A 26,587-nucleotide genomic window follows, 5' to 3' on the forward strand; every position below is an offset into this window, starting at 1 on the left:
TCTGGTCTGGAATCTGAAGCACCCAGGAAGTGTGGGATGTAAACACAGGAGCAGTCAATGACAACATTCCTAGAATGTACATGTTAGAACATGGGGAGGGATGTCAGTCCAGCAAGCAGGTAAACTTCCTGGGACGGACTTCCTCCGCATGTGACCAGAGGTGGGTGTGGCCTCACCTGTGCAGGTAAATGATAAAAGCACAGGGCAGGCAGCCATATCTCTCTCTCTGCCATCTTCCTTTGATGAGGAAACATCTACGGATGCTCTCTTGGCTCCCAGCCAAGAGAGGAGATAAGGATTTTCTTGCTACAAGATAGATTCTGAATGTATGTAACCTTTTTAAAGCTGTCTGCCTTCTGGGATCACATTGTGAACAGAATGTGAGTAAACTCTTTTATACTTTTATGAAGACTGTGTCGTGTCTTGTATTTTAAGAGGAAACAAAGGGGAAATTACCAGAGTAATTATTATAGAGGTTCTAGCGAACCTGTGCAGACGTTACCATTGCGAACTTAAAGGGGAATGTCTATAAACTCTGCTGATATTTTGGGAACTTGTTAGCACAAGTTGGATAAGGATATAATTAGTCAATATATCCTCTCCTGCACCCCAGAACATTCCCACAGGAAGGACGTCGATTCATGCCATGAAAAGGAACAAGGCTCTTCGAATTACATGGACAGTTCAGGTTCAGTTGCAAAATGGCATCTGGACCAAGCAATAGGATACCTTAACCCAATAATGGGGTGGCCCTGTCCAGCCGTTGTGGGACTCCAGTTCCCATAAGCCCCAACCAGCATGGCCATTGGACAGGGATGATGGGAGCTGGAGTTCAGCAACTCTTGGGTGGCCACAGATTCCACATCCAGCCTTGGACCTAAGGCTGAGCACACCCCCACTGAAGGAAAATTTATTTCTGAGTAAACATGCACAAGACTGGCAGCAAGTAAGAGGCATGGTTGCCAATCCTCAGCAGGTTTGCTGTGCCTTTAAATGTGACTAGAAATTGAACAGGTGAAGCTTTGCCTAAGCTGTAAAGGGAAATATTGTTAACTGAATGTATATCCCACTCTTTCTCTTGAAGGAGCCCAGGATGCAAGATGGGTCAACGCTTCACCTCCTTGTCATCACAGAATTCATCATGCACAGGAGCTCAGCCAATCTTCTGAACAGAGATTTCTGGAATTGTACTATGGGCGTGCCAGCGGTAGCATAGCATGGGGGGGGGGCACAGGAGCAGTTGCCCCAGGCACAAAATTGTTAAGGATGTAAAATTTCAACACCCAGTGCTGCCTCAATATAGTTGCATGCTTCTTTTGCTAGGCTCCATTGGCAACAGCTTCTACATGTGAACCAGGAACTGACCTCTCCAGACAACTGAACAACTCTTCTTATCTCTGTGGCTGCAAACTCCTAGACACTGTTAAACAGTTGAATGTGCATGCGTACTCCATCCATTTCCCTCCCACCCACCCCTCCTCATGGCCCTGGGTGCTGGCAACCCACACTATGCCACTGAGTGCCAGCATGCCCTAGGTCTATTCAATTAAACACTATGTGTTTAATGGAATGGACTTCCAGCGCAACGGAAATATTGGCTAAGCTCCAGTCCTGTTCATGATCCTCTGCAGTGAATTGCCACTGAACCCAGTGAGGCTTCCCAAAAAGTACATCACTCTGAGATCTGTGGATGAAGGGTGGTATACAAATTTAATTAATAAATAAGTACATTTAGGATCAGGCTGTTAGGATTGCACTGAAGTCATCGTCAATGGGACTTGAAAGCACCACCCTGTGCATGTTGACTCAGAAGTACATCTTACTGAGTTTGAAAGGATGTGCTTAAAAAACACTCCTCCAAATCAATGGGACTGACTAGTAAATGGGGCTAGGATTTGCACTAGCCAACAGGCTTGGCTTCACCTGCCTTGCTTGCCAAAAGCAGTGGAGGTGAAGTGTTCATGTCTTGCAAATGAGGTTCCTGGCCTTGAATGTTGCTCATCAAACTGGCTCCCCCTCCCTCTTTGCCTGGATCCTGTGCATGCCTGCACATTCATAGCATACCTGTGACAAACCCAAATGAACAGAGGCTGTTTCAGAGATGTACATGATCTTGCCGTCCGGAGCTACCACAAATATGAAACCGTCCAAAGTCTGCAAGGAAAGGGGCAGAAAAGAGCTGTGTGTCAAGTCTGATTTATGAGATGTTGGTCCTCACCAACCCTTCTTTGCTCTCTCCTCCAGGCCTTAACAAGTGAGGAGTGAGGAGCAGCCTCGACTTTCAGGCTGCAATCCTTATACACACTTACCTGGGAGTAAGTACCACTGAACTCAGTGGGGCTTACCTGTGAATAGAAATGTATAGGATTGCACTGTCAGAGACAAAAATGGTTTGATAATGAGTGTGAAATACAAAAGACAGGCCTTCATTCAATTGCCATCACAGTTAAAAATCTGATCCTAAATCCACAATCATCCTTGTCCCCAGGGAATCCTTTTCCTGTATTTAGGCTGATGGGATTTGCATGGGGAGAAAGTGGACAAGGAGAAGAACCAAATTTCCTAGACTGTCTTTCTGACCCAACTGTGTAGACTGTATACCTTCCTTCTGATGTGATACTCTCAGAGTTGCTGACCTCACTTCCCACTTCCTCTTCCTTGTTGGTCCCACCTGGGGAGGAGGAGACACCTTCAGTTTCTCTCCCCCCCCCCCCAAAGGGGGTCTCTCATCTCCAAGCTCTCTTTCAGAGAATCTCCCATTAACCAACAGTTCACAGGACTCTTTGGGGAATATATAGCAGTAGATATCTGACTTCAGCTTGTAGTGTAGATATAAACTCACTCCCTGATTCAGAACCCTCAGCGGAATTGAAACTATCCTACTGATTTTAAATGGAATCAGAATATCTCAGTCGTGCATTGATTCAAACGTTGCTGACGTTGCCCGTACCCGTACAATTATTCTGGACGATATGGTTTTGCGTTATATAAAAACACATAATAATCATTAACAGCCTTCCAGTATCTCCGGAGATCATATGAGACAGATTATTTGCCTTGCCCCTTTAAACCACGATTGTCTTCTCGGAAAGTGTCCAGAATCCTAGGCGGAAGGGCCTTTTCTGTCACCTGCTCCCTGGCACTATTAAACTGGCAATGACAGGGACCGAAATGTGACCCCTCCCTCCCGCAAATCCTGAAACAGACTTGCCATAGGCCCACCACTGAAGTCAACGCGACGTTTCCTCTTATTTATCAGGGAGAGAAAGAAAGGACATTTTACATGGCTGGGACCCTACAGATCTGCAGGTCGCTCCCCAGGGGACCGTTTCGACCGCCTGCAAACCTTGAGTCTGGTTCAGGAACTCGTAGGAAAGAGCATCAAGCCCGTGTTTGTCTACTATCACGAGCCTTCTATAGCCTTCCTTCCCAGTCTGCCGCTATCTCGATTGGGTTGCCCGGGCTCTCCCTACAAAACCTTAAGGAGCTGCATTCCGGACTAGTACCTGCAAAAGGTGAGATCCCAACTCGCGCCCAACGTTGTCCAAAGGGCTGGTTCGACTCGCGTGGCCCCAGGCTTCTCCAAGTCCTGTGGAGACATCGCCGCGTTATTCCAGATCTTCGGATGAAGGGCGGTATACAAATTTATTAAATAATAGTAATAATAAAAGAGAGGCAGGGCAGCAGGGTCCTATTGCCTGATCTGGCAATGAGAAGTATATATTAATTAAATAAGAATAATTATTCTGTGGTTTCTACCTGACAGTACAAGGGGATGGGGAGGGGTTACGAATAATGAAACTATAAAGATATTTTTTTTCTTCTACTTTCCAGCTCGGTTGCGCTTCCATTGACTGGACTTCAGACGTTCCAACCTGAAACCACTTCCTTGAATGATAATTCGATTGAAATAAATGCGGGTGTATGTTTTTCTGGATTAAGTATAACAACCTCTCCTCTGACTCGTGGCCTGCAATGCTTTTGCTTCTCGAATCATTGAAATCCTACCAACTGGCTCTCTGGAAAAAAATCTTCCCACATTCATACATCCGTTTCACACACAACGAACCAATTTCTGATACCCAGAAACTAGTTTTTCTGCCAGAAATGTGGGGAACAACTAAACTCATTCCCTTTGAAGGGCCCTGGAAAAAGAGAAATGCCGTGGAAACGAACATAATGCTCAGCTTAGCCACAACTATTCTGTTCAATGCTTAAAAAACATCAAACTGGGTGTGAACAAGCAGCCAGCTCCTGTAAACACACAAACCGTCGTGTGGCCATTCAGCTCTCCGAATAAAATAAAAGAATAAAAGCAAAAGCGGTTATTATAGTTAATAACCTCGTCGCGTCTTTTTTGCAGATTTCAAATGGAGGAAATTTTATTTGGGAAGCGAAGGGCTGCTCCCCAGCCACGAAGGAAGCCTTGAAATTTCCCCTTCTCTTCTCTGGGCGTTAGTCCTGTCTCTGGAAGGAACGTTATTCGGAAGGAAAGTCATAGGATCGACTTACAAATCCCAATTAAAAACGTGGGGCTGCATGTGGTCTGAGAGCGTCTCCTCGTGAATTAATTCCCCCACCTCCACCCCACTTTTCCTCCCCCCAATGGTCTCTTCCAGTCCCCCTGTGTCGGGAACTGTTCCCTCTAGTGGGAAGGAGACCGGCCTCCGCCTCAAGCGGCGGTAGAACCAGGCAGATGATCCGAAAAGCCTCCTGGAACAACGCTTAAACGTCGGCTGCGTGTAGAAAAGGACATGAATGTGTGTGTGGAATCGCGGTTTTTTTTCTTTGTCTGCAAAGCCCTTGTTCCTGGCCTTCCTCCTTATCTCCCCTCCCTCCTCCTTGTTGTCTTTTCCCGACAATACTTCTGAAACGGCTGCAGCTCCAGCTTTAAATTGAAACCATTGGATTGGACCCGCGGCGGTGCCAGGCACAGTTTATGCCAAACCAGCTAGTGGTCACAATCATCAACAACCTCAAGTAGAACCTGTGCGCTGTGGATCCGGGGTGCTTTGCTAAACTAAGACACACATGAGCTCGAAGGGCCACTGGAATTACTGAGAGGGTGCGGGTATCAAAGGAGGGAGGGAAGGGGGCCAAGGGCGTGGTGGCTCAGCTGCGTTGTGGATCGCATACAACCCCGGACACGCCTCCTCTGCTGTTCATTCAGATTCTCTCGCGCCTGGATTCCAACGCACGTTTCCTTGCAAGTGCCCTCGATGCCGCCTCATCCCATTACACCCCCTAAGTGGGCTTAGAATGGGAAGCAAGCGGCCCAAGAGCCGCCTCTTGTTGTTGATGCAGCTAAATCCCGCTAACGATCGCGCCCGCGCTACGCAAACACCGGGCCTTCTTCGCACAAGCCTTCGCCCTTCCCCTTTCTTCGCCTCCCCCCTCCGGCCCACTCTTCTGCCAGAGAGCTTCCCACGCGTTTCCAGGGACTCGCTCGCGTTCACAAGCACGTGAAAACTCGTGAAAGCGACCGAGCCTGAAGAAACGCGAGGGCAGAAGCTGAGCTAGCTAACAATTGTGGCAGGCGCTCATATAAGATGGCATTTTATACGTTCAGTGCTTTAGCAGTGGTGCTGTAAAACACTGGAGAGGATCCGCCCCGGACTCAGACCTGTCCACAACTCGGTTAAACCAAAGAGCGCTTGAATCTAAGCCGATTGGCTGCACATTCCGAGCAATTCCTCTGTGAAGATTACTCCCAGGTAGAAGTGCTCAGCACAGCCCTATCCACGTTGACTCCTGAGTCAGTCCCACTGTATCCAAATGGGACTCAATTTCCAGGAAAGTGTGCGTTGGATTTACGCCTTAGATCTATAATTTACACGCCCGTGATTTACACATGCACATATACACACGTCAGCGGACCATACATCCAGATGTTCAAGGTCAGCGGGGTAAGCCGCCTAAAATCCTGAGCCGTGAAAATCAAGTCGTTTGGCCTCTATAGGTTCTTTTTGTCTTCTCTCTCTCTCTCTCTCTCTCTCTCTCACACACACACACACACACACACACACGCTCCCCCAACTGGGAGCAGTCAGCTCTGGGCATGTTTACTCAAAAGCAAGCCCAATCGAATTCAATGGAATTGACTCCCAAGTAAGTGGGATACAGCCGAAGTCCCTAGAGCCCAGCGATTATTCAAAGCTAAGCCCGAGGGCAATCAAAGTCGTATTTCACTTTGCCAAAAGACCGAGGACGGTGCCAACGAAGGGGAAAGCGGACCTGGAGCCACCCCGTTCAGATTTTCCCAGAATCCACTCGGCCACCTCGCCGGCCTAGCCTTGGACTCGCCAAATGGAACAGGACAGGCGAGTCCTCGCAGGAGTTCACCTGTAGCATATATAGAGTGCCTCTTCTATTCTAATAGCAACCATGACATGAAACTTCTAGCTACAGGAGCCAGATCCTAGGAATTTAGGTCCCTTTGCAACCCCCCATAAAATATTTGAGGGGGCAGGCTCCCCCCGCAAGTTGATGGGCAGTGCCATTCACATAGTGTGCGTGTGCCGCGTCTTGTGATTACGTGGGGCGGGGTTTACCTGCCCCTCCCCCCAATATTTTATTCAGGTTGGCACCTCTGTTTCTAGCACAGGTCTTTCCAGCTCTATATGGTCCATAAGGACCGGCGTCGACTGCCTAAATCTTGACAGCAGTGTTTCCAGCGGTTCCTTTTGGAACCGTTCTATTATAGTATTGTGATGGTTTTATTTGTTTTTTTCATTATGTTTTCTATTGCTGTACCCAGCCCTGGGACCTTCAGGTGATGGGCAGGTAAGAAATGGTACCGATAAATAAAACAAAACACCCGAAGCTTCCAAAGAGTGAACCCGGACTCTTCATCAGACTTTCCGGCGGAAGTCCGGGGCCCCACAGAGCGAGATGAGCAGGAGGATTCCCAAAACTGAGCCGGGTTGGCTCACCGCATTTGATATGAGCAAAGCTGGATCCATTATGAAGTAAATCTTGGGGGGGGGCATTAATTCCAGAGTCTAAAACGACCTAACTGAACTTTCTGCATGCTAATTGCGTCCTCCGATTCCTCTAACAGTGAACGCGCGCAGGGGCATCGGACCCTCTGCGCCTGACTTGGGCAGGTCTTCTTGAATTCTGTAACAAGGTACGTGTCCAGCTCTTCTCTCTCCCGACTTCATGTCTTTTGGGACACGCCTAATGGCTGGGGATCTCGCGCAGGTGGCCCAGGTGCGCAAGAAGGCAGGACACCTGAATGAACCTTTCGTAGTGGCACAGAAACGGAAAGGCTAGCAGATGCGTGATTTACCAAGCCCTCCGCTCTTGTCTTCTGCACAACTTTTAAATGTCTAGGAGCCGGGTGCTACACGCCCGCCCGCCCGCTTTGCCAACACCAAATATTGGGAGGACGAGATCCCAGCGGATTTCAGAGAACACCCCTTCCTAAATCCCACCTGGCCGCCTACACGTGGGAATCAGACTTGGGGGAGTTGGGGCGGCGACGGAAGTGGCTGTCAGGGAAGGCTCCAAGCTGATCCTTGCTCGGAAGGATCAAGGAAGCTTCCTGAATACCGGGGCGCCTAGAATGACTAGATTGATGCGCATTCGGAAACGCCTGTCCTTGCATTCAGTGGCGCTCCCTCCTGAGGGTTTCAGCCTGGAAGTCCAAACCCGTGCGTGTTTGCTTCCTTTAGAAGGGAGTCCCCTGTGGCTCAAGTCCCCTGTGTGCCTAAGTTGTTGGTTGTTGTTTTTTTTTAAAAAAGGCTTGTGCGTCGAGGTTTGACTTTCAATGATGGAGCCTCGAGAGTTTATGCGCTCGGTCAGCGCCACGATTAAGCTAAAGGGCGTGGCTACCCAGCTACATTCAGATAGACGTAGCTGCCGGCTTAAATGAGTATTGGATCGTCTGTTTTTTTTTAAAACAACAACAACCAACTCCTGTAGGGTTCTTTTCTCTTCTTCGCGAAACTGAAAGTACTGTACCGAAGCCTGACGGGCCGAGGGAAGCGGGAAGGTCTCAGACATTCACGGGGTCCTTTCGTTTCGATGTGTTTATTAGCGGAATTAAGAAGAAAGACGTAAAGACTTTTTTTGGTGGGGGGGAGTTGCCTGGATGTGCAGATCTACAGAAACGTATTAAGGAGGTCTGGATTTAAACAAGCAACGAGAGTAACGCTGTCTGTGGGCAAACACACAGACACACCTGTCGACTCACGAGACCCTCTCTGGGCGATCCAGACGTTCCCATTCCAATCTCTACGCTTTTCCCAGTTGCTGATTAATCCGAATGCAAAAGCGGGGGAGGGGAGAGAGGGGGGTCTCCTATTTCTCTTAGACTACTAAAAGTGGAGCAGCAAATCCTGCCCCGGCGGGTTAATGAATAGCCTGCCTGCATTACAGGTTAACTTTTGGGCAGAACCCGCAATTCTATTCTCTCCCGCCTCCCCGCCCTGCTCTGCAGCTCTTTTGCTCCTGTTCCGGGTGAACTCCTCCCTCTAGCCGAGCCAAGTTAATATTTTCTAAACAAGCGCTTTGCTCGCCCTTCCGAGCACTTCTCTTCCAAACTGAGCCACGTGAGATTTAGGAGGGGGGCAGGGAGCGAGAGCCTTCTACTGGCCAGATGTCTCCATCCTTTCCCATGAATGACTGGCCGCCATCTGACCATTCTCCAATCCTTTGGTCTCTGGGATTCCTTAAAACCTCGCCGCGGTGGTGGGTGGGCGACTTTCAGCTTTTTCAATCCACAAGCCAGGGGAGGTGGAGGGCGTCGAGGCTGCTGTCTTATCCGCTTATTGAGAGAAGAAGCCCCACTGAGCTCAAGGAGACTTAGTTGCCAGTGTATTGTAAGTCACTCTGAGTTACCTTGGTAAAGAGGTGACCAACAAATTTAATTGACGGGTGGTGATAGACTTGCACTGCGACTCAAGCTGAGTGACACTGACATCTCAAACTGACTGATCTCCCCTAGTTGCTCCGGTCTAAAACGTCCCATTGATTCAATAGCACTTAGCGCTACAGGAACATCGAGATCCTATGAGCGTCTACTCAGAAGTGAATCCCGCAGAATCAAAGGAGACAGAGGCCAAGGAGAGAGTGGATAGGCTTGCCGCCTAAGTGCGTTTGGATCACAATCTTGTGGCCGGAGATGTTCACCTGGAAGTTGCAGAGCAATCCTAATCGCGACTACTCAGAAGCAAGCCCTTGTCAGTTTAGTTTTCCCCCTACCCTGCACCCCCTCTCTTCCTCTGAAATGAACAACATTTTAACCCACGGATCCTAAAATGTTTATCGTAATGACAGTTCCTTTGGAATCAAGCTTGGACTTAATTCGAAACGTTTCAACTAAGTCTTCCGCTTGCATTTATTGCGCGTTAAGACACGCTGAGTTAAAAGGGGGTACTGAAAAACTGCAGCTTCAGATACATTATAGTTCGGTATCTTTCATTTTTAAAGTATCTCGCCCCCCCCCGCCCCGATTTTAACGTTGAGTAAAGTTGCTTGGGGTGCACTTGACCTACCGCAGCCAATCCCCACCCCTTCAAATACTGTAGTCTGGTTGCATTCTCTTCTTCTTCTTAAAAAGTGAGAAACCCAGATCCTCTCCCCCCTCTCTTTGCCTTTGGGATTAGGTTGGTCAGGAGATGTAAAGGTTTCTTCTTGCAATTTGGAGAGCCTCGCTGAAGCAGAGGAAGAAGAAGAAGAAGGAGCGAGAATTGGAAGAGATGAAGAAGGAGCTTGGAATCTGAAGGGGGGATTTTCCCGGCTAAAGTGGTGGAAGATAAAAAGGGAAAACATAATCTATTTTGGAAGATTTCCAAGCTACGCTACATTAACCTTCCTAGGTAAAAAAAAGGGGGGGAGGGAATCTCCGTTCCGCGCTTCGCCAAGCCTGGTTTATCATATTTACATAAGTAGCCTTAAGAAGTGGGTGGGATGTATCTATTATGGCTCTAACGAGCTCACATTTCGCTTGAAAAGCCGGGCGAAGTTCCACTGCTGCTTTCCTCACGATTCTGTTTGAAGGCAGACTCCTCTCTCCCCCCCACCGCCCCCTGCTCGCCTGCATCTTTCCCATCATCCCACCCCCGGATTACCTTCACGGCCTGCCTACCGAGGCTTTGTGATTTCTGGAAATGAGATTTCGATTTCTAAAACAAGAAACCAATTAGTAACCAAATGAGGCGGAGGAGATCCACACCAATTGACCTAATCCCACAGGCACCGTTGACTAGGCAGGCGGGAGGACGGCGAACAGCCACCCCTCCTGCCCCCTCCAGAGGCGACCAGGCAGCTGCCGGCATCGCTGGCCGGAGGACGAGCATCGATCGCGCATGGGGGGAGCCGCGCGGAGTGGGCGTTTTTTGAACCACTTCTCCTCTGGCCCGAGGGTCGTCTTCTGATCTCTGAACCCTCGAGACGGAATTTCGATCCGGATTAAGAATGCCTCTGAGCTGCCATCCTAGGCGCTCTCCACTTCCAGTGGCACAATCTTGCTCAAAAGTGTGGGCTACTAGGGAGATGCGTCGCCGCCGCCGCCGCCGCCTTCTTTTTTTGTGTGTGTGTTTGGTCCGGGTGAAGCTGACAGAAACCGATTCGATAAAGCACACACCATTGTGCTGGTTTGTGCAACGCAAACTAAGAAAGTGTCTCTCTTTCTTTCCCATTCCCTTCTCTCTCTCCTCTTCCCAAGTCGCTCACCGGCGCGCGGCCATTAATATTCAGAACTCGGGTTTCTTGCAACCTGCCTACTGCTCGAGCTGTTGCACCGAAGGCAGAGAAACTACATTTGGAAGCAGCCTCTGCGGAGAATAAAAAGACAAGGGGAAATCTTTCCAAAGTAGAAAAGGTGCGCGCTGCAGGCAAGGTGTGCAGAACTAAAAGGGGCCTCCGCAGAATGGATCTCTTCTAGTCCGACTGGTTTCTCTCCTTCCCCCCCGCCCCCGCAACCCACCCGATCTAAGATTCCTCACTCGGATTCGTGTGCTTACAGTATGACAGTGGAAGAACAAACACAGTTCTAGGGAAAGCCAGCCCCAGCCCAGGGAGAGAAGAGAGGACATCTCTAATCAAGGCCAAGTGTTTGGGCTCGCCTCTCCTCACTCACCCAGCGGGATTCCACTAGTTACAAATAAATAATGGGAAAGAGTTCATTTAACAGGAACTTAAACTTGTTTTTTAAAAACCCCATATAAGATTATTGTTATTTTTTCCAATGTCTGTATCATTTTGGTTTTAGCAAACGAAAATAACCACATGTCTATTATTAAAGTCACAAACTGAATATAAAAGGCTTCCCTATATTATTACATTTACTTCTATTATAATGAATCACTAACACCCAGAAAACATTTTCTGCTGTGTTTGCAACTTCAAGAATGCAGTTCCATGCAGCAGGTAAATCTATGAGGAAACCGCTACAATAGTGACAGTAACATTAAAAGGTGAGAAAACACCTATGCAGGTGTAGGGGAAGCTGTAGACCATTGCTGTACTACTACTAAAAATTACTAAAAGTCTGCTACAACATTAGTGTCCTTGTAGTAGCAGCATTGCCCATATTTCTCACTGCAGTATTTTCCAGTAATAATAGCTGATAGCATTATTTATGTTTATTATTTTATTATGAAATGGTTTGTGTTGCCTTCTACAACCTGCCCCACAGCAGGAGGGATATAAGAAGCAAAACAAGCTTTTAGTCTTATTCATACCAGAGGAATCGTCTTAGGATCTGGGATAATCTTACTTGCCCCACACCAAGCCAACATATATTGTCTGTGTGCAATGCTAACGTTAACAAATATTGTGATCTGGATTTTATCTGCCTCTGTTCCACAGTTTCCCACCTATCCTGAGGGATTCTGATCTGGATTTCAGGAATCAACCACAAAATCTGCTTTCCTTTTGTAGTCATCCAGAACAGATTGTTCTATTTGCTGTGCACCCAGTGCCCTAAAAAGCCTAACAAAGGCCACCTACCCAGTCAGCAGCTGTGGGGAAATTTGAATTGGCTCATCATTTCACTGCCACCTCCACACTTCTTATTCCAAGGCAATTCGTCGCAAAGTAGACAAAATGGGTCTTGTTCCCAGGTAAGTGGGCATAATGACTGCAGTCGGAAACTCAGAAATTAGCTCTACAGATTTAAGTTGAGGCCTACTCTCAAGTAATAACATATAGAAAGCTGCAACTTAAAACCCCACCCATAACCCTGTTAAGCCCAACTACTGCAGGAAGTGTTGAGACGCAACACAGCTTGCCTATAGGTTGTTGGCTTTGCATGGGAAAGAGAAGAGTAGATAGAAGAATCTGCAAGCATGTCCTTCGACCTGTACTGACATTCCTTCAGCTGCTGGAGGGAAACTCTTAGCGCTGCTGACCTAATTTCCTGCTCCTTCATCCTCAGCTTGGGAGAGGAGACATCTTTGTAGGCCTCTCCCGCTGAGAACAAAGAGCAAGCATGGCTCTTTGTGCATCGCCACCTCAGATAAGCGCGATGAACGTTCCCATCAAACTTCCTTTACTAAAAGTAGCTTTATTACTTTCCCAATTCGGCGTCTCTCTGAGCCCGCATCTCAAGTTAAAGTGCGCTTCTCCAAACGGGACTCGGTGTCCAATTCAGCTTTTGCTGGTGCATTCAAAACTCCAAATGCCACCCACTGCCAGATTAAAGAACTGGTTTAGGCGGGGTCCTTAACCCATGGGTTGGAAGGGGCAGCAAGTATCATTGAACCCAGTACTTCGGAAAGGTGGGTTAGTGGCTCCATTCAGAAATGTTGGGAAAGGGGACAGGGAGAAGCTCCACTCTGTCGCTGCACTTCACACTCCCAGGTGGATCATTCGAAAAAGAGGTGGTGGTCGGACGCATGGTAAGCGCATTCGGAAATCTGGAGCGAAGGGTTTGAGCGAAGGGTTTTGATCACTCCCCCTCCGAGAAAGTCCTAATGGCCTCAGGGAGACTAACTTCCTCGTAAGCATACAGTAGCACCGATAGGCTGCGATCCTATGCATGCTTTTCTGGAAGAAAAGCCCATTGGAAGGGGGGGGGCTTATACATGTCAAGGATTGCTCTGAACGTTATTTTTTCAGGAGCCCACCCCCCAAAAATATTCCGATTTGCAAATGTGATTTTCTGCTTTGGGTTGTTTCTATATCCAGTGGCCTTTTAAAGGGTTATTGAAGAATCAGGCTAATATCGACCATGTCTAATACTGTAGTGTATTTGTTTGTATTCAAAGCGCGTCCCGTACACATTCTTACAACAACACCGTAAGGCAGGCCAGTACCACAGTCCTCATATATTTCAGCCTAGAGCCTTTGTGTTACCTTTGTGTCAACGCTCTGTATTATACCTAGCCAGAATCCAACCTTTATTTATTATTAGACCGCGGGGAATAACCCCATTTCCCTTCGTACCATCCACTGTGCAGTGATCTTTCCACCCATCTTCCTTATCTAGAGTAGTTCGCTGCCCTTGGAAATTGCAGCGTTGGCTTCCTGCAAACCTTCATTTCCGGCAGCTTTCTAGATCGCGCATAATTTCGTTCCACAGCCCTGAGAAAAAAGATGTTACTATTGCTACAGTGCAGGGCTCTTTACATACCGATAAGCAAATAATAATAATAATAATAATGGACAGGTCCCTGCCTCCACGGAGTTTACAATCTGAAATAAACAATGAGGAACGCAAAACCGGAAAGGCAGGGCTTGGGTTGAGATGAGCAGAATCCTGCCGCCGCGTTTATTTAGTATGAAGCAGGTTCGGTAGGAAGCAGGGATGAGACCCTGGGCTTCGGAGCCACAGTTAGGACCTTCGGTTTGTTAATTCAAGGACAAATTATCCGACAAACATATTCTTTGCTGTCATCAAACTAATTAAGGCAGAATGCATGGAACTTGCTTTGGTAGATCTACTGCACCTTTGGACTTCTTTCACTCTTGGGCCGAGTTTGCACTAAGGGCTGTGCCCGAGTCTAGGATCTGGGAGTCCCGGGTTCAAATCCTCAGTTGGCTACGAAGCTCACAAGCTGATCTTGAACCAGTCACTGCCTCTCAGCGTGACCTACCCCACCCACAGCGTTGTTGTGAGGATAAAATGAAGAGGGGAGAATTATTTGCACCGCCGTTAGCTCCATGGAGGAAAAGATGGAATATAAATGCAACAAACAAAGCCATAAATAAATAACGCACAATAATAAAATTACCCTAAAGTTAAGTGCCAAGGGGAATGGTTCTCCCTGACACAATCTCTATCTATATACAGGTGTTTTATTTAGAGCAGGTGTGGGGAATATTTGGCCCACTAGGGTGTTGATGAACTACAACTCCCATCAGCCAGAACAAGCCCGGCCAATGGCCAGAGGTGATGGGAGTTCTAGTTCAGCCGCATCTGGAGGAGGAGAAAAGGCTCGTCACCCCTGGTTTAGAGAGACGGGGGAGCATTCCATCACGTGAGCAGCCTGAAGTGGTACAGCTACTTCAGGAGATGCAACCAGCACCCAACGTTATACGTATTTCAGAATGAGTTTCGCTCAGCAAACACGCTGTAGCAGATCTGCTCTTGAATGTGGACACAGCACAGCCCTGGACCAAAGGAAGCGGCTGCAGTAGACATCTCGATACCTTCTCAGGTAGTCAGCCCGCCCTGGGTTTTTCCTAATCTACAGAAGAAAAGCTTGTCACGTTCTTTCTAGCCGAAGAGGCTCGGGCTGAACCTCAGCGGGTTAAGGATCGCTTCCGTGGTCATTCTATCCTTCTAATTCTCCAGCAACAGTCATATACTTGAGAGCCACTCTCCGTGTCTGTCCTGGTCCCTCAAAAGCTGGACTGAAGCAACCACCTGTCTTGGCCCACTCCGACCTCTAGTCTAGCCAAGGCCTCCTAAGAGCGCCTCTTCTCTTCTCTACCGCTGAACCAGGGCCCTTGTGCTACAAACCAGGCTCGCAGGAGACGGAGGGAAAGCGGGTGCAGCCCACCTTGACCTAAACCCAAGTATTGCTTCTTAATTGGATTGTTGTTGAGGAGAAAGGAGTTACGGAACGGTCCCCCCCCTCCTCTCCCCCGTCTCCCTCCCTCCCTCCCTTCTACTGAGAGCTTAAATAAAAGTGCTTAAATAATGCCATCTTTCCAGATGCCCTGATCTGCTTTTACTCCCGACGGCAATAGGAGATTCACGGCTGGCATGCGCGGCACTTTCAGGTTGCCAAGGCGCTTCCAAATCCATCGATCCGGGTTCACGAGAGACAGATAGCAGGTACAAGCCCGCGCGGGTCTACTCGGAAGTAAAATCCCACTGAGTTTCTCCCAAGCTAAAGCAACTTCAGTCAGAACTGCAGCTAAAGCTAAAAGTCACATGAACCACATTGGATTTCTCCAAGGAGCAGGCAGACAGTCTTACAGACATTTGGCCGACTATATCGCTTTCAATCCCCACCTCTGGGAAGGGTTTTCCCCCTCGCTTGTTCTCTGAGGTCAGCGCTCTCGGGTTGACTGTTGAGATTCCTTACAGGAGCGTGTCCCTAGTTTGTAGACAGTTCACCAAACGAAAACCTGGTCCAAATCCAGCATGGGGGTTGTTTTTATCTCGATCATGCCCACCTCGCCCACCAAGTCTGCCCTGAAACACACAAGTTTGCGTTTAGACTGTGCAGTCCTATACATGCCTGCTCAGAACTTTTGAGTTCAGTTCCGTGAGACTTACACCCAGCTAAATTCGCGTCTAAGACTGTCGATATAGATCAGATGAGACTTCCTATGGAGCCAAGGTACCGCCAAGGTCCCACGTGAGGCAGAGGTCTTCTGAGAATGCATTCTGCGCATCTCGGAAGTTTACTGATTGACTCTTTTGCTTATTAATGCTCACATTAAAAATAACAATACATATTAAACTGTCTCTCCTCCGCTCTGGACTCAGAGGAGAGCAGCGAGGACAACTGTGGCGCATCTGCTTATTCAGACTCGGCTCAGTCTCCCTGAAGGCTCCAGACGAGGAAAGTCTGAGTGCAGTTTGCCACATCCCAGGCTTGGCAGAGGCATGCGCAGTCTTTGACCCAACCCATTTCCCTCACCACGTGGCGGCCCTTCAGCCTCTCGGTTTGTCGAGGAGACCCTGGTCATCAGGCGGCCATTTCAGCCTGCAGCTTAGAAAATGAGCACCTTTTAAACCCGCTCAGCAGACACTTCACCACTTTCTCGCTTATTTTACGGCTTGGAGGATTAATATTAATTCTACCCAGCGATAACATCCAGTGTCCTCTCCTCTCCCCACAAAGAAGGCAGGAAAGCAAAGCGCTTGACTTCGAACTGGGTTGAATTGAAACACACAAATTCGAGTATTCGAATCCTAGGGGCTGGAGCAACCTCGACGAAATCAGGCATGCCTCCGACACCACCGGCCGGATTATTGGGGAAACTGGGATTATTGAGGAATGCCGCAGTCCTATACACATTTACCCGGGCGGAGAGTAAGTCTCATTGGGATTTACTTCTGAGTAGATGTGCATAGGACTGGGTTGTAAATGACTCGCACACAATCAGAGGAAAGGGGGCTTGGACTGTCAGTCCTTTTAAGTGATCGTTCCAAGGGACCTCAAATTTCCTCGTTTCCGTGTATTTATTTAGGATGGTGGGTGTGTGAGGGGTGTGTGTGCTCTGATTACTGAGAACAAAAACCAAAGCCCCACACCGAGGAGACTGACTTTTCACTTCAACAGACCCGGGTTCTGCCATATTTAGCTATCCAGTTCACGATATTTGTTAATTAACTTTACGCTGGATCGGCTCAGATTCGGCCTTACAGAACCATCAGTTGCTAGCGACCTCTACAAAATTTACGACCCTGCCCATTAAAAAGCACAAATCAGCTCTGTTTTACATGCATATAAAAACGTACGCAGAAACAAAGTGCTGTTTGTCTTTAATAATAAGTGGAATCGGGTGGTTTAATATGCTGTGATTAAAATAATATCAATAAATGGTATATCTGTAAAATCCACACAAACCCCACTGCCATAAGTTTTTTTAAAAAGAAAATCCTTAGGAAGCAGAACAGATATGGATTCATTCAGCCTTGGGCAAGCAGAATCGTATTTTACCAGGAAAATAGACAACCCGATTAAGGATGAATCATATGCTCACTTACCTGGGGAAAAGTCCCATTAAACTCTATAGTATTGCTCTGTTAATCAGACCCATAAAACGATTCCGTTTTCCATGCTAACCATAACAACAGAGGAGGGGGGAAAATTAATATTTCGTCCTGAAATCCTTGGGGAAGGGGGTGAGGAGGAATTATTTCACCACCTACTAACTTCACGACTGATGAAAATATCTGCAAACAGCTTATTAATTCATACCATTACCACCACCATCATTTTTTTTATTCTGGCGATCGAGGCGGCTTTCCGCGAAGAAATTACGGTTTTTGCCAATCAGCCTGACCTCTGCTTTTCTCAGCCATAAATCTGCTTTTGGAGCAGTTATGCCGGGGTTTTCGTTCTGCACTTCACATTTCAAGTCCACATCAAAACTAGAATCAAACAAAGGGAGGCAGCTTAAAGGCTTTTAAATGAGAAAAACGTCTGTAAGAAAATAAACACTGAAACCCAATGCTCAATCATTTCCCTCAGCAGCAAGAAAAACAGCATTAAATCACCGATCCACGTGGGAAAGGGGGTTGTTGTTTTTTCTTCCTTTTCTCCCCTTTGTTGTTTTTGTTTTAAATACCGCCTCCCAACTAAAACAAGGCAATGGATTTCAATACTGAAACGCTAAACGCATTTATTTATTTATTTAACAAAATAGTAGCTGCAAAATTATGGAGTGTAGAGCTGCCGAGCTGCATTGCTAAGCGATTTTGAGTAACCCTAAGCGGAGCGGCAAGAAGCTGCCGGTGCCTGTTCAAAACGCATGTCCCATTCAGTTTAATGGGGCTTTAATGGGGCTTACTGCTTGGCAAGTGGATATAGGATTGCAGCCTGATCGCAGCGTCCAGAATCCAACTAGTGATGGAGTGACAGTATATATGTTTTCAAAATCCTCGCATTTCCTTATTTTTACTATCAAAAAATGATGTCAAGCGCCTGTTTAATCCGCCAGTCGGCCCACCCCAATGGAGATGGGATGATTTCAGAAGGAGGGTGTGTGTGTGTATGTGTGTGTTTCTGGTCACGTAGTGCATAACGTACACACAGATACACCCACGCACGCACAATGCACACACACACACACACACCCCACATATATATCTCAAACAATCGGAAAAACAGGAGAACACTGGGTGAGCTGAAATCAATGAACATTTTCATAATTATCATCGACGTGAGAACCGCGCGGAAATTCCCTCCCCGCGTTGCTGCTGTTTTTAACTTGCACTTTTACTTTTGAAACACCGCAAAAGAAGTACAGCAATGAAGTTAGCAAGCCCTTTTTCGATGTAAGGCCTGCGGGAAGGATTGCCTATCTCACTCTTGCTGTCGTTAACCTTACAGCTCTTTTTGAAAACAACAGCAAAAAACGATTGTTCTAGAGAAGAAATGAATACTTAGAGGCAAAAACTCTGGACCGCTATTCTCCTTCCTAGTGGTCCAATTCTTGTAGCCCTTTTCAGACAACGGTGCAATCCAGCTCCGTCCAGTCCACACCCGCCCATTCCGCACACCTAAACAGCTTTCGTTCGTATCTGAAGAAGTGTGCCTGCACACGAAAGCTCATACCAATAACTAACTTAGTTGGTCTCTAAGGTGCTACTGGAAGGAATTCATTTTTTATTTTATTTTGTTTTGTTTTGTTCCCATGTACTTGAGTTCTCTCCTCTTGAAAGACAGGTGAAGGGGAAAAAATGAATCAAACGCTTCACAGTTTCAGTTCCAATTTTTAACCAAGACTCCTACTGAATCATAAAAAAAATAATAATTACGAAATAAGCGAGAGAAATATCAAGCGCGCACGCACAAAAATACCGACAACCAACGAACCTTTCCATCGCAACCAACCGGCAGGCGAAAACCCGCACTTTGTGTTTCAAGGTTAGCTCTAATATTCGTTCCTCAGACCTCTCGGCGTTGCCTGCGTGCACCCTCCTCGACCCCTCTGTCTACCTGCCCCTCGGACTCATCCTCAAAATAGCCGTTTTATGTACTTGGGCAGCTATTGCATGCTTTCCACAAACCAATGTAACTGGGTCTATAGTTAATATCCTATTTAAATTACCAAAACTTCACTGAGAGACAGCCCCCATGGCTTCAGTGGGACTTGCTTCTGAAGACACCTCCTTGCCCCGTCTTTAAAGCAACGAAGGCCACTCCCTGGTTTGGGCATCGGATTAAAACGTTTCTAGAAATCTATCCGCTATGGTTTGTAAACCCTTCACTATCTGGAGGGCCTCGGGCCGTTGGATCTAATCCTGCACAGGCGTAAAGCAACAGCTACGTAATAACTGGTGGCCCTCAAGCATCTGAATGCAAATGCTGCATAGAAAATATTTTAGACAAGAGAGAGGAAAAGACGTGTGGCATGCGCCTAAATCGCCGAGCTGTGTTTCTCTCCTTAAAATATTTTACCAAACTTTAGTAATGTTTGGGGAAACAACAACCGCAACAGCAGCTATCTACAACAGATTGGGCATGAAAGCAAGACGGGCTTGTTGGTCTTCTGCTGCACTTCATTCTGCCAATAATGCAACCCTTGCAGCAGGGTTCCTTTTAAAAATGGTGCTGTCGTTCAGCTACTTGGCCTGATTTGGCTCAGCCAAGAGTCCTTCGATCGCTCACAGACGGTTCCCGAACTGGGCGCTGACGTAGAAAGCCTAGCAAGGCTCCGCATGGCGTCATTCTCTCGTTTGGCCCTCACGCTCCGTCACTGCTTGTTTCTGGGTAGGAAGTTAGTCGGCTTCTCACCTTTAAATGTGCTTTTGTCCTTGGAGGAGAGGAGGGGGTGAGAAGAGGAGGAGGGATGTCCCCCCTCTCCCATTTATTTGCAAAAGGATCAAGGCCAGAGCTCGTCCATAAACGCAGGAAAGCGAAACGGAGTCCTGAATTTGACCTTTGCCCTCCAAACCGGCGTGAATACGAATTCACTTAAGATCTCTGTGGACTCGGAAGGAGAGAGATGCGGTAGGTTTCTCGAGGTCTGGCATTTCCCTTCCTTGCCTTAACGCAACATCTGGAGAGCTCAGGAAAAGGCAGAAAGCGCAAGGTTGTCCATTCCCCACTCCCACTCCCCAAAAAGAGAATTGGTGGAAAAAATAATAAATCACCTACTACTGTCTGCGATTGCGTGCCACCGTGTGTCCATTCTCACAACATGCTCAGACCCGGATTCTAAGCAAATCTCACCCTATTCCGCTGAGCATTTCAGGCCCTGTGAAAAATTCGGAAGAGAGGCGATGTATTTGCCTGTCTTCAAGAACCAGCCAAGAAAAACAAGTCAAAATCCAGAAACCAGCGGTAGCCCCGCTTTTAAGTGAACCTGCTGGCCTTTGATGTGCTAAGGCTTCGATCCCAAGGCGTACTTGAGGGAGAGGGAGAGGGAGAGGAAGAGGAAGAGAGCGCCCTTAGACCTGGGGGAACTAGTCCTACGTTGTTCAGCCGGGCTAGGTTTGCCAGGCGGCTTTAGGTCAGAGGCCCAGCACAGTTGATGGGGGGGAGGGGGCGGTGAGCCCGTGGCCCTCCAACCGCTGCTAGACTCCAGCTCCCATCAGCCCAGTGTCCAATAGCCAGAGGTGATGGGAGCTGTCATCTAGGATCTGAAGGGCCGCCGACTCCCGCATCCCTGCCTTGCCATAGTAACAATAATGGTTTGGACACCGCTGGTTTGTTTCTGCGTCTGCGTCTGCTTCTAGCGCTCGCTTTCCTCACCCCACTGCTGTTCTCCTTCCTCGCCTTCCTTCAAGTGGCAATCCTGAATATGCTCAGTCCGGACCACACACAGACAGATCCTGGGACTCCTTCCACATGGATACAACCATTGCGAAAGGCAGCTGTGCCCGAGACCCTGCTTGGCGCCACTGAAATCGATGGGGCTTCATCTAGGCGGCTAGGCTCAGGCCTGTAGGCCCCGATCCCTACCAACGTGCTTGGAAGAAGTAAGGAAGACCTTCAGCCCAGTCCGCAGCCCAATTAGCTCTTGCAGGCTAATTTTCTCTGCGCCCCTTTCCCAAAATTAAGATATGCAGTGATTTTAACCAAAACGCAAGCCATCACATAAGATGCCTTCCCCATAACCCTTCCCTACCTTAGCACACCCATATAAACAGGATGGTTGAGGTGGGGGTGGGGAGAAAGAAGGAGAGAGGAGCGGGTGCGTGCTCAGGAAGAAGTTAAATTCCCCTTGCCTGAGGTGGGATTTATTTCCTAATCGCTGGATTTAGGCTTGCTGTCTAGTGACTGCAATGGGCTTGGAAGCTCCTGGGTGTCGCGCGGTGCCCAGCGCGTTTAAGATCGACCTTAATAATTAAAAATAAAAATAAAAATAAAAATGTGGGGGGAGCCCACTTCGGGCAAGCACCGGTGCCAAAATCCAGGCTAACCTTAGCCACCCGTAGCTGGAGCTGAACACCTTTCAGTAAGATTTTTATTGAGATTTCCCCATGCAATGCAAGAAGATCACAGCTGCCTAAGATAGAAAACAAGAAAAAGAAGCAAAAGAGAAAGAGACAACAGAGATAAAGGAAGTCCGAGCCCCCAAAACTTCTCTCGCTGCCTCCGAGTGTGGCAGACGCTGGGGCCATTACCCCAGCAGCGGATCTGGCTCGCTTTGCCCTTGACCACCTCAATTCCCTGGTGGCTTTCGCTCTCCCCCCCCTCTCCCCCCCCCCTTTCCTTTCTCTTTCCAGACATTCGCCGGCTTACAAGCCAGGGGGAAGCTGGGACAGAGGATCAGCCCTTCTTTGCCTCCTCTGATTGCTCGCAGCCGACAAGCAACTCCATATGCTTCTTCTGATCGCACAAGCCCGCGAGGGAGGCGCCGGTAATTGCGCAGAGCTGCTGCAAAGCACGCTCCGGAGGAAGCCCGCCGGGACCGAGGAAGCGGGCAAATCGTGGCTAATCATCTTTGGAGGAACCCCAAGGGCCCCCCACGGGCCCAATACTTCCACAAGTTCCGCGTGGACAGTCGAAAGGAGCCGCCTTTTCGAAAGGGGGAAATTAGGAAGGGAGGGTGCGCATAAAAGGTCTCCAAAAACTGTGCGCCGGAATGATAAGGTGACTTCATCGCCTTTGCATCTTCTCTCCCTCACCCCAAGAGTGATTAGCACCCTTCTCCTAAACACGGATATTTGGGAGCAGCGGCTCAGTGTACAACACACACACACAGGCTGGATTGCTTTCCCAAACACAGAGCGCTATCCAGCCGAAATTGAGCGCGCTTTAATCCCATCAACCCCGGCAGAAAGGAATGCGGCACGTGTTGTGTATGCTGGTGAAGTTACCGGCTCTAGCTGGATCATGCCCACCTTGAAATCAAGGGAACTTCCTTGCAAACAAACGAAAATATGTATGTGCAGAAGGGGAATCTGGAGGTGCCTTGGGTATGTGCAGGACGGTAAAGTGTCAATAATAATCATCATCCCATCCCAAACTGCCTTGTTTTCATCTAATGCTTGTATAAATAACAGCAAGTTACATGTTGCAAAGTATGGGTGCGATCCAGCCAAAGTTAATTGTGTTCAAATCCCTCTGGTTTCTTTTGCTGCTCTCTGAGCATGTGTTTAACTCCCCCGCTTTCGGAATCTAAAAAGAATGAAAGTTGGATCCTGTTTTACGAAAACAGCCTGATGCATATTAATAAGTTGAACTGCACGTTGCAAAATATGCAGAACGCACAGCTGGGTCACAAGCCCAGTTATTTTGAAGTCCCCTCAATTTCAAAGGAACGTTTTCTGAGCAAGTATGATTGTAGACTTTCTGGGAAATAAATTCCACTTCAACTTATTTCCAAGTGAATTTGGTCGGGGCTGACTTTCTGTAAAAACAAATACCTTGCGCTTGTGTTCTCCTCGATTTCATATCTGAAATATCCTGTGGATGCGATCGCCTCACTTCTCCAATAAAACTACATATGTTCTTAAGGCTATAGCTATCCTAATGATTTGTTTTCGTTAACTCCACCGGGAGAAATTCCACCCCCCCCCCATTTCCTATACCCCCTGGTTCCTGTTTATCTTTACAAAATATTGGTATCATCCTTAGTGAATTTTTCTAACCCCTTGCCTAATTTAAAAATAGCCACTGATCTTAGAACGCCAAATATATATTTTAGATTAATCGGGATCATATTCATATCCCGATTCCATGTAGACGGGAAAGGAAGTCTCATTTGGTGACAGCAGAAAACACGAGGGGCCCTTAATCCAAAGAAGAGTTTGGAGCGACGCAAGGAAGTCCCACGATTCTCTTCCGAGTTCATTCCCAACATATTTGGGATCCGGGTTTCACAGGAGAAAAGCCCTTGGCTTACTGACGTTTTTAAAGTACACAGGATCCTAGAGTAACAGTCTGATCTTTTTTTTTTTTTAAAAAAAAAAAGCAAGCAAGCCGAACATTCAGCTAGGCAATGGGAATTTCCTCTTAAAAGCCGTTGCCAGAGGGGATCGAGGCCGATGTTCCTGGCTTTTCTTTGGATTCCCCTCCCCCTTTGAAGTTTGTCATACCTTATTATTAAGGAATCCTGTTCTCTCCCCCCCCTTTTTTTAATCACACTACTCCAGAAAAACACTCCAGCTATTTCCCCCATCCTAATCACCCAGAACGGGCAGTTAACGCGGCCTTGCTTCTTACGAAGAACTTTTAACACCAGGAAAGACTGTTTTTGTTTTTCGCTGACTACACCGACGGCCTTGATTCATGCCTTCTCAAAAACCTGGACCCTCGACATCAGTTCCAGATGTGCCACGTTCATGCATATTCAAAAGAGGCATTTAAATTCGTCGGCTCCTTCCTCCGCCCCCGCACCTTTCTCCACCGCGACGCGACGCATCTGTCCGCGGCTGCCTCCCTTTTTTTGCTCGGCACAGAAGCCCAGGGGCTGCGCGCTGTCGATCCATCCATGCAAATATTTAGCCTCGTATTAATTCATTTCCCCCACCTTCTCCTCCCCCCTGCCCAATTTATCTATAATAAATATGAGAGAATTGCCCTTTTGAGCAACGCACGTGGCTTCGCCGGGAGGGAGACGCGGGGTGGAGAGAGAAAATGCATTGTTTGTTTTACTGGAACAAGCAGCTGAGCTCTGAGCCTCGACGTGTTGACAAAGGTGCCAGCGGTTCCCAGCCAAACACATCCTATGTACCAAAGGGGAAAGTGTTTATGGGCAGGGAGGGAGAGAGGGGGAGCGAGAGAAGAGAAAGATTTATTTTTGAAAGAGAGTGGGGAACCACTCCAGAGAGCCGTCTGGTGCGAAAACTACACAGGCCAGAGGAACAGGGCCACGAGGCGACTCCTCCTCGATGGCTCCCCTAATCCGCTCTTTAAACGACTGGACCAGATGCGAGGAGGAAGAGGCCAGCACTGCGGGCCTCCTGGGCTATCAAGGACGCCCCCCCCCCGCGCTGATTAGGAAATTGGGGTGGGTAGCTGAATCCCGCGACAATGGGCACCTACCTTCGGGGAAAACCACCCGCATCTTCAGGTAGCTGGTGGTGAGCCTGATGATGGAGGCTTTATCCAGCTGCGAGGTGATGGCGGAAGGCAAAGGCAGCAGTTTGGCCAGTTCGTAAAACTCGCTGTTTTCTTTCTCCCGCCTAGTCCGGGCCGCATTTTTGGACTTCTCTTTCATGGTGGTTTCTTCCCCTTTCTTTCTGACAGTGTAAGCTCCACAGATGCATCCAAAAAAATAAACAAAAGTGTGCGGGCGGGCGCCTCGGTCAGTTCCAGCAAAGCATCGTGAAATTGTTTGTTGTTTTGTTTTGAAATCACAAAGTCATTTTAAATTGCGGGCGCGCAAATGCTTAAGCTTCAGGGTGCGGGATGGTGATAGGTGCAAGACCATCTATTATTATTATTATTATTATTATTATTATTATTATTATTATTATTAAGGAGCTGATTATCAATGGGCTGTAAAAGTTGCGAATCCAGCTCTGGGAATCCAAAAGCGACTGGCAGAGAGGAGAGCGGCAAGATGGCTTCAGAGCTCAGCAATCCAGTCAGGGGGTCCTTGATGCTTTCTTCCTGTCGTGGCTGAAAATGTAATTCCGGGCAAAAGAGACATGATAGCGTCTCTTCAAACGTTTGACAATCTCCAGGCCTCTCTAGCTCTTCCTCTCTCTTTGCGGGGAAAAAAAGTGGCCGGGAATCTGCAGACGCAGGCTACTGTGAAGACAACAACGGCAGGGAGGTGAGACGGGGAGGTCGAAGGGTTTAATTCTCAAGGGAAAACATCGCACCTTGGAAGCATTCTGCGGTGTGTAAGTAAGTAAAGCCTTTCCCCGGAGGGAATGAGGCTGACATCCACCTGGGCAGTGAGTCCCACTGAACTCAGCGGAGGCTTGCTTTTGGAGTCAGGCACCTGTAGGATTGCAAGCTTGCGCAATCCTGCGCACACTTCCTTTGATGTAAGCCCCGTCGAGCCCAGCGGGACTAGCTTCCGAGGGCTGCAACTGGGGCCAGTGAGTGTCGCTTTCAGCATTGGGAATGGGAGGAGGAGAAGGGATCAGATGGCCTCCCTTGGAAGCGGCACTGTTTCAAGTGGTGCCCATTCCTCCGAATAATCGAAACCAGGGGGAACGCTTCGGCTCTGCGTAACTCCATTAAACAATACATCACAGACGCAGAGTCTTCAACCAAGTAAAAACAAAAAGTAATCACCACCACCACCACCATTATTATTTAGGGCCCAGTCCCATGCAGATGTTCTTATCACAGTCTGTTGATATCAGTGTTTCTCAGATTCTGTTCATTTTAACAGGATTCGCGCAGATTTCCCCAATAATTTGGGCCCCTTGTTGCTGATATTATTAATTATTACTATGGTGTCAATCTCCCATTTCCTCCTAGCAACCAGTTCTTAGGAGAAAAATACAATCAATGATGCAGCCAGAAAGAATTGTAGTGTTGGAAGGGACACCGACACCGAGGGTCATCTAGTCCAACCCCCTGCAATGCAAACGGTGCTTCCGATCCAGAAACGAGTTAGGCCGGATTCCTTCGCTTAACGTAGTGCCCGGTCTTGTTTGAAACCCATTTGAACCAGTTTAGCTATTAAATCCGGTACTCTGGCTTAAACACTTTGAGGATGGCGGCACCTGTGGATAATGAAATCAGCTAGTCCCTCCTCTCCCCCCTCCCTCTATTTGGATCTCAATATGGAGAGGGAGGGATGGTAGGATCAAACAGAGACCTCTGTCGCTCTGCCCTTGGAGAACCCTCCGCAGCTGATCCCGTTCGGGTCCCTTGCAAACGCTCCTTCCAAAATCATTCTCTTGCACTGCTACGCAGAGTTCCTTCGAAGGGAGTGCTCCCACCCGCTTTCCCCCAAAACAGATTTTCGCAGCAAGGGAGAGCATCAGATAACCTTTATCTGAGCGCCACATGGGGGGGGGTCCGGATGATGTTTGGCCAAGTCCGAAGGGATCGCACCTCCCCGCTCCCCAAAACAGCCTCGGGGGCCCTCG

The 26,587-nt window shown here is 48.1% G+C and overlaps 1 protein-coding gene across 2 annotated transcripts in view; it reads right to left on the reverse strand.

Moving 5' to 3' along the window:
- Window positions 1–25,428, reverse strand: part of SIM1 (SIM bHLH transcription factor 1) — a 58,426-nt gene extending 32,998 nt beyond the window's left edge. Inside the window, exons 1-3 of one of the 2 annotated variants that reach the window (XM_081856416.1) lie at window positions 24,576–25,428; window positions 3,507–3,589; window positions 2,065–2,154 (exon numbers count right to left, since the gene is read on the reverse strand). In XM_081856416.1, coding sequence (XP_081712542.1) covers window positions 2,065–2,154; window positions 3,507–3,589; window positions 24,576–24,750 — 348 coding nt within the window. In that variant the 5' untranslated portion in view covers window positions 24,751–25,428. Of the gene's footprint in view, window positions 1–2,064; window positions 2,155–3,506; window positions 3,590–17,288; window positions 17,351–24,575 lie in introns of those variants that run through there. The other variant, XM_081856417.1, reaches the window with a different exon arrangement.
- Window positions 25,429–26,587: the final 1,159 nt, after the last annotated feature.

Source organism: Podarcis erhardii (assembly GCF_964252035.2).
Source record: "Podarcis erhardii genome assembly, chromosome: 3".
Taxonomy (NCBI): domain Eukaryota; kingdom Metazoa; phylum Chordata; class Lepidosauria; order Squamata; family Lacertidae; genus Podarcis; species Podarcis erhardii.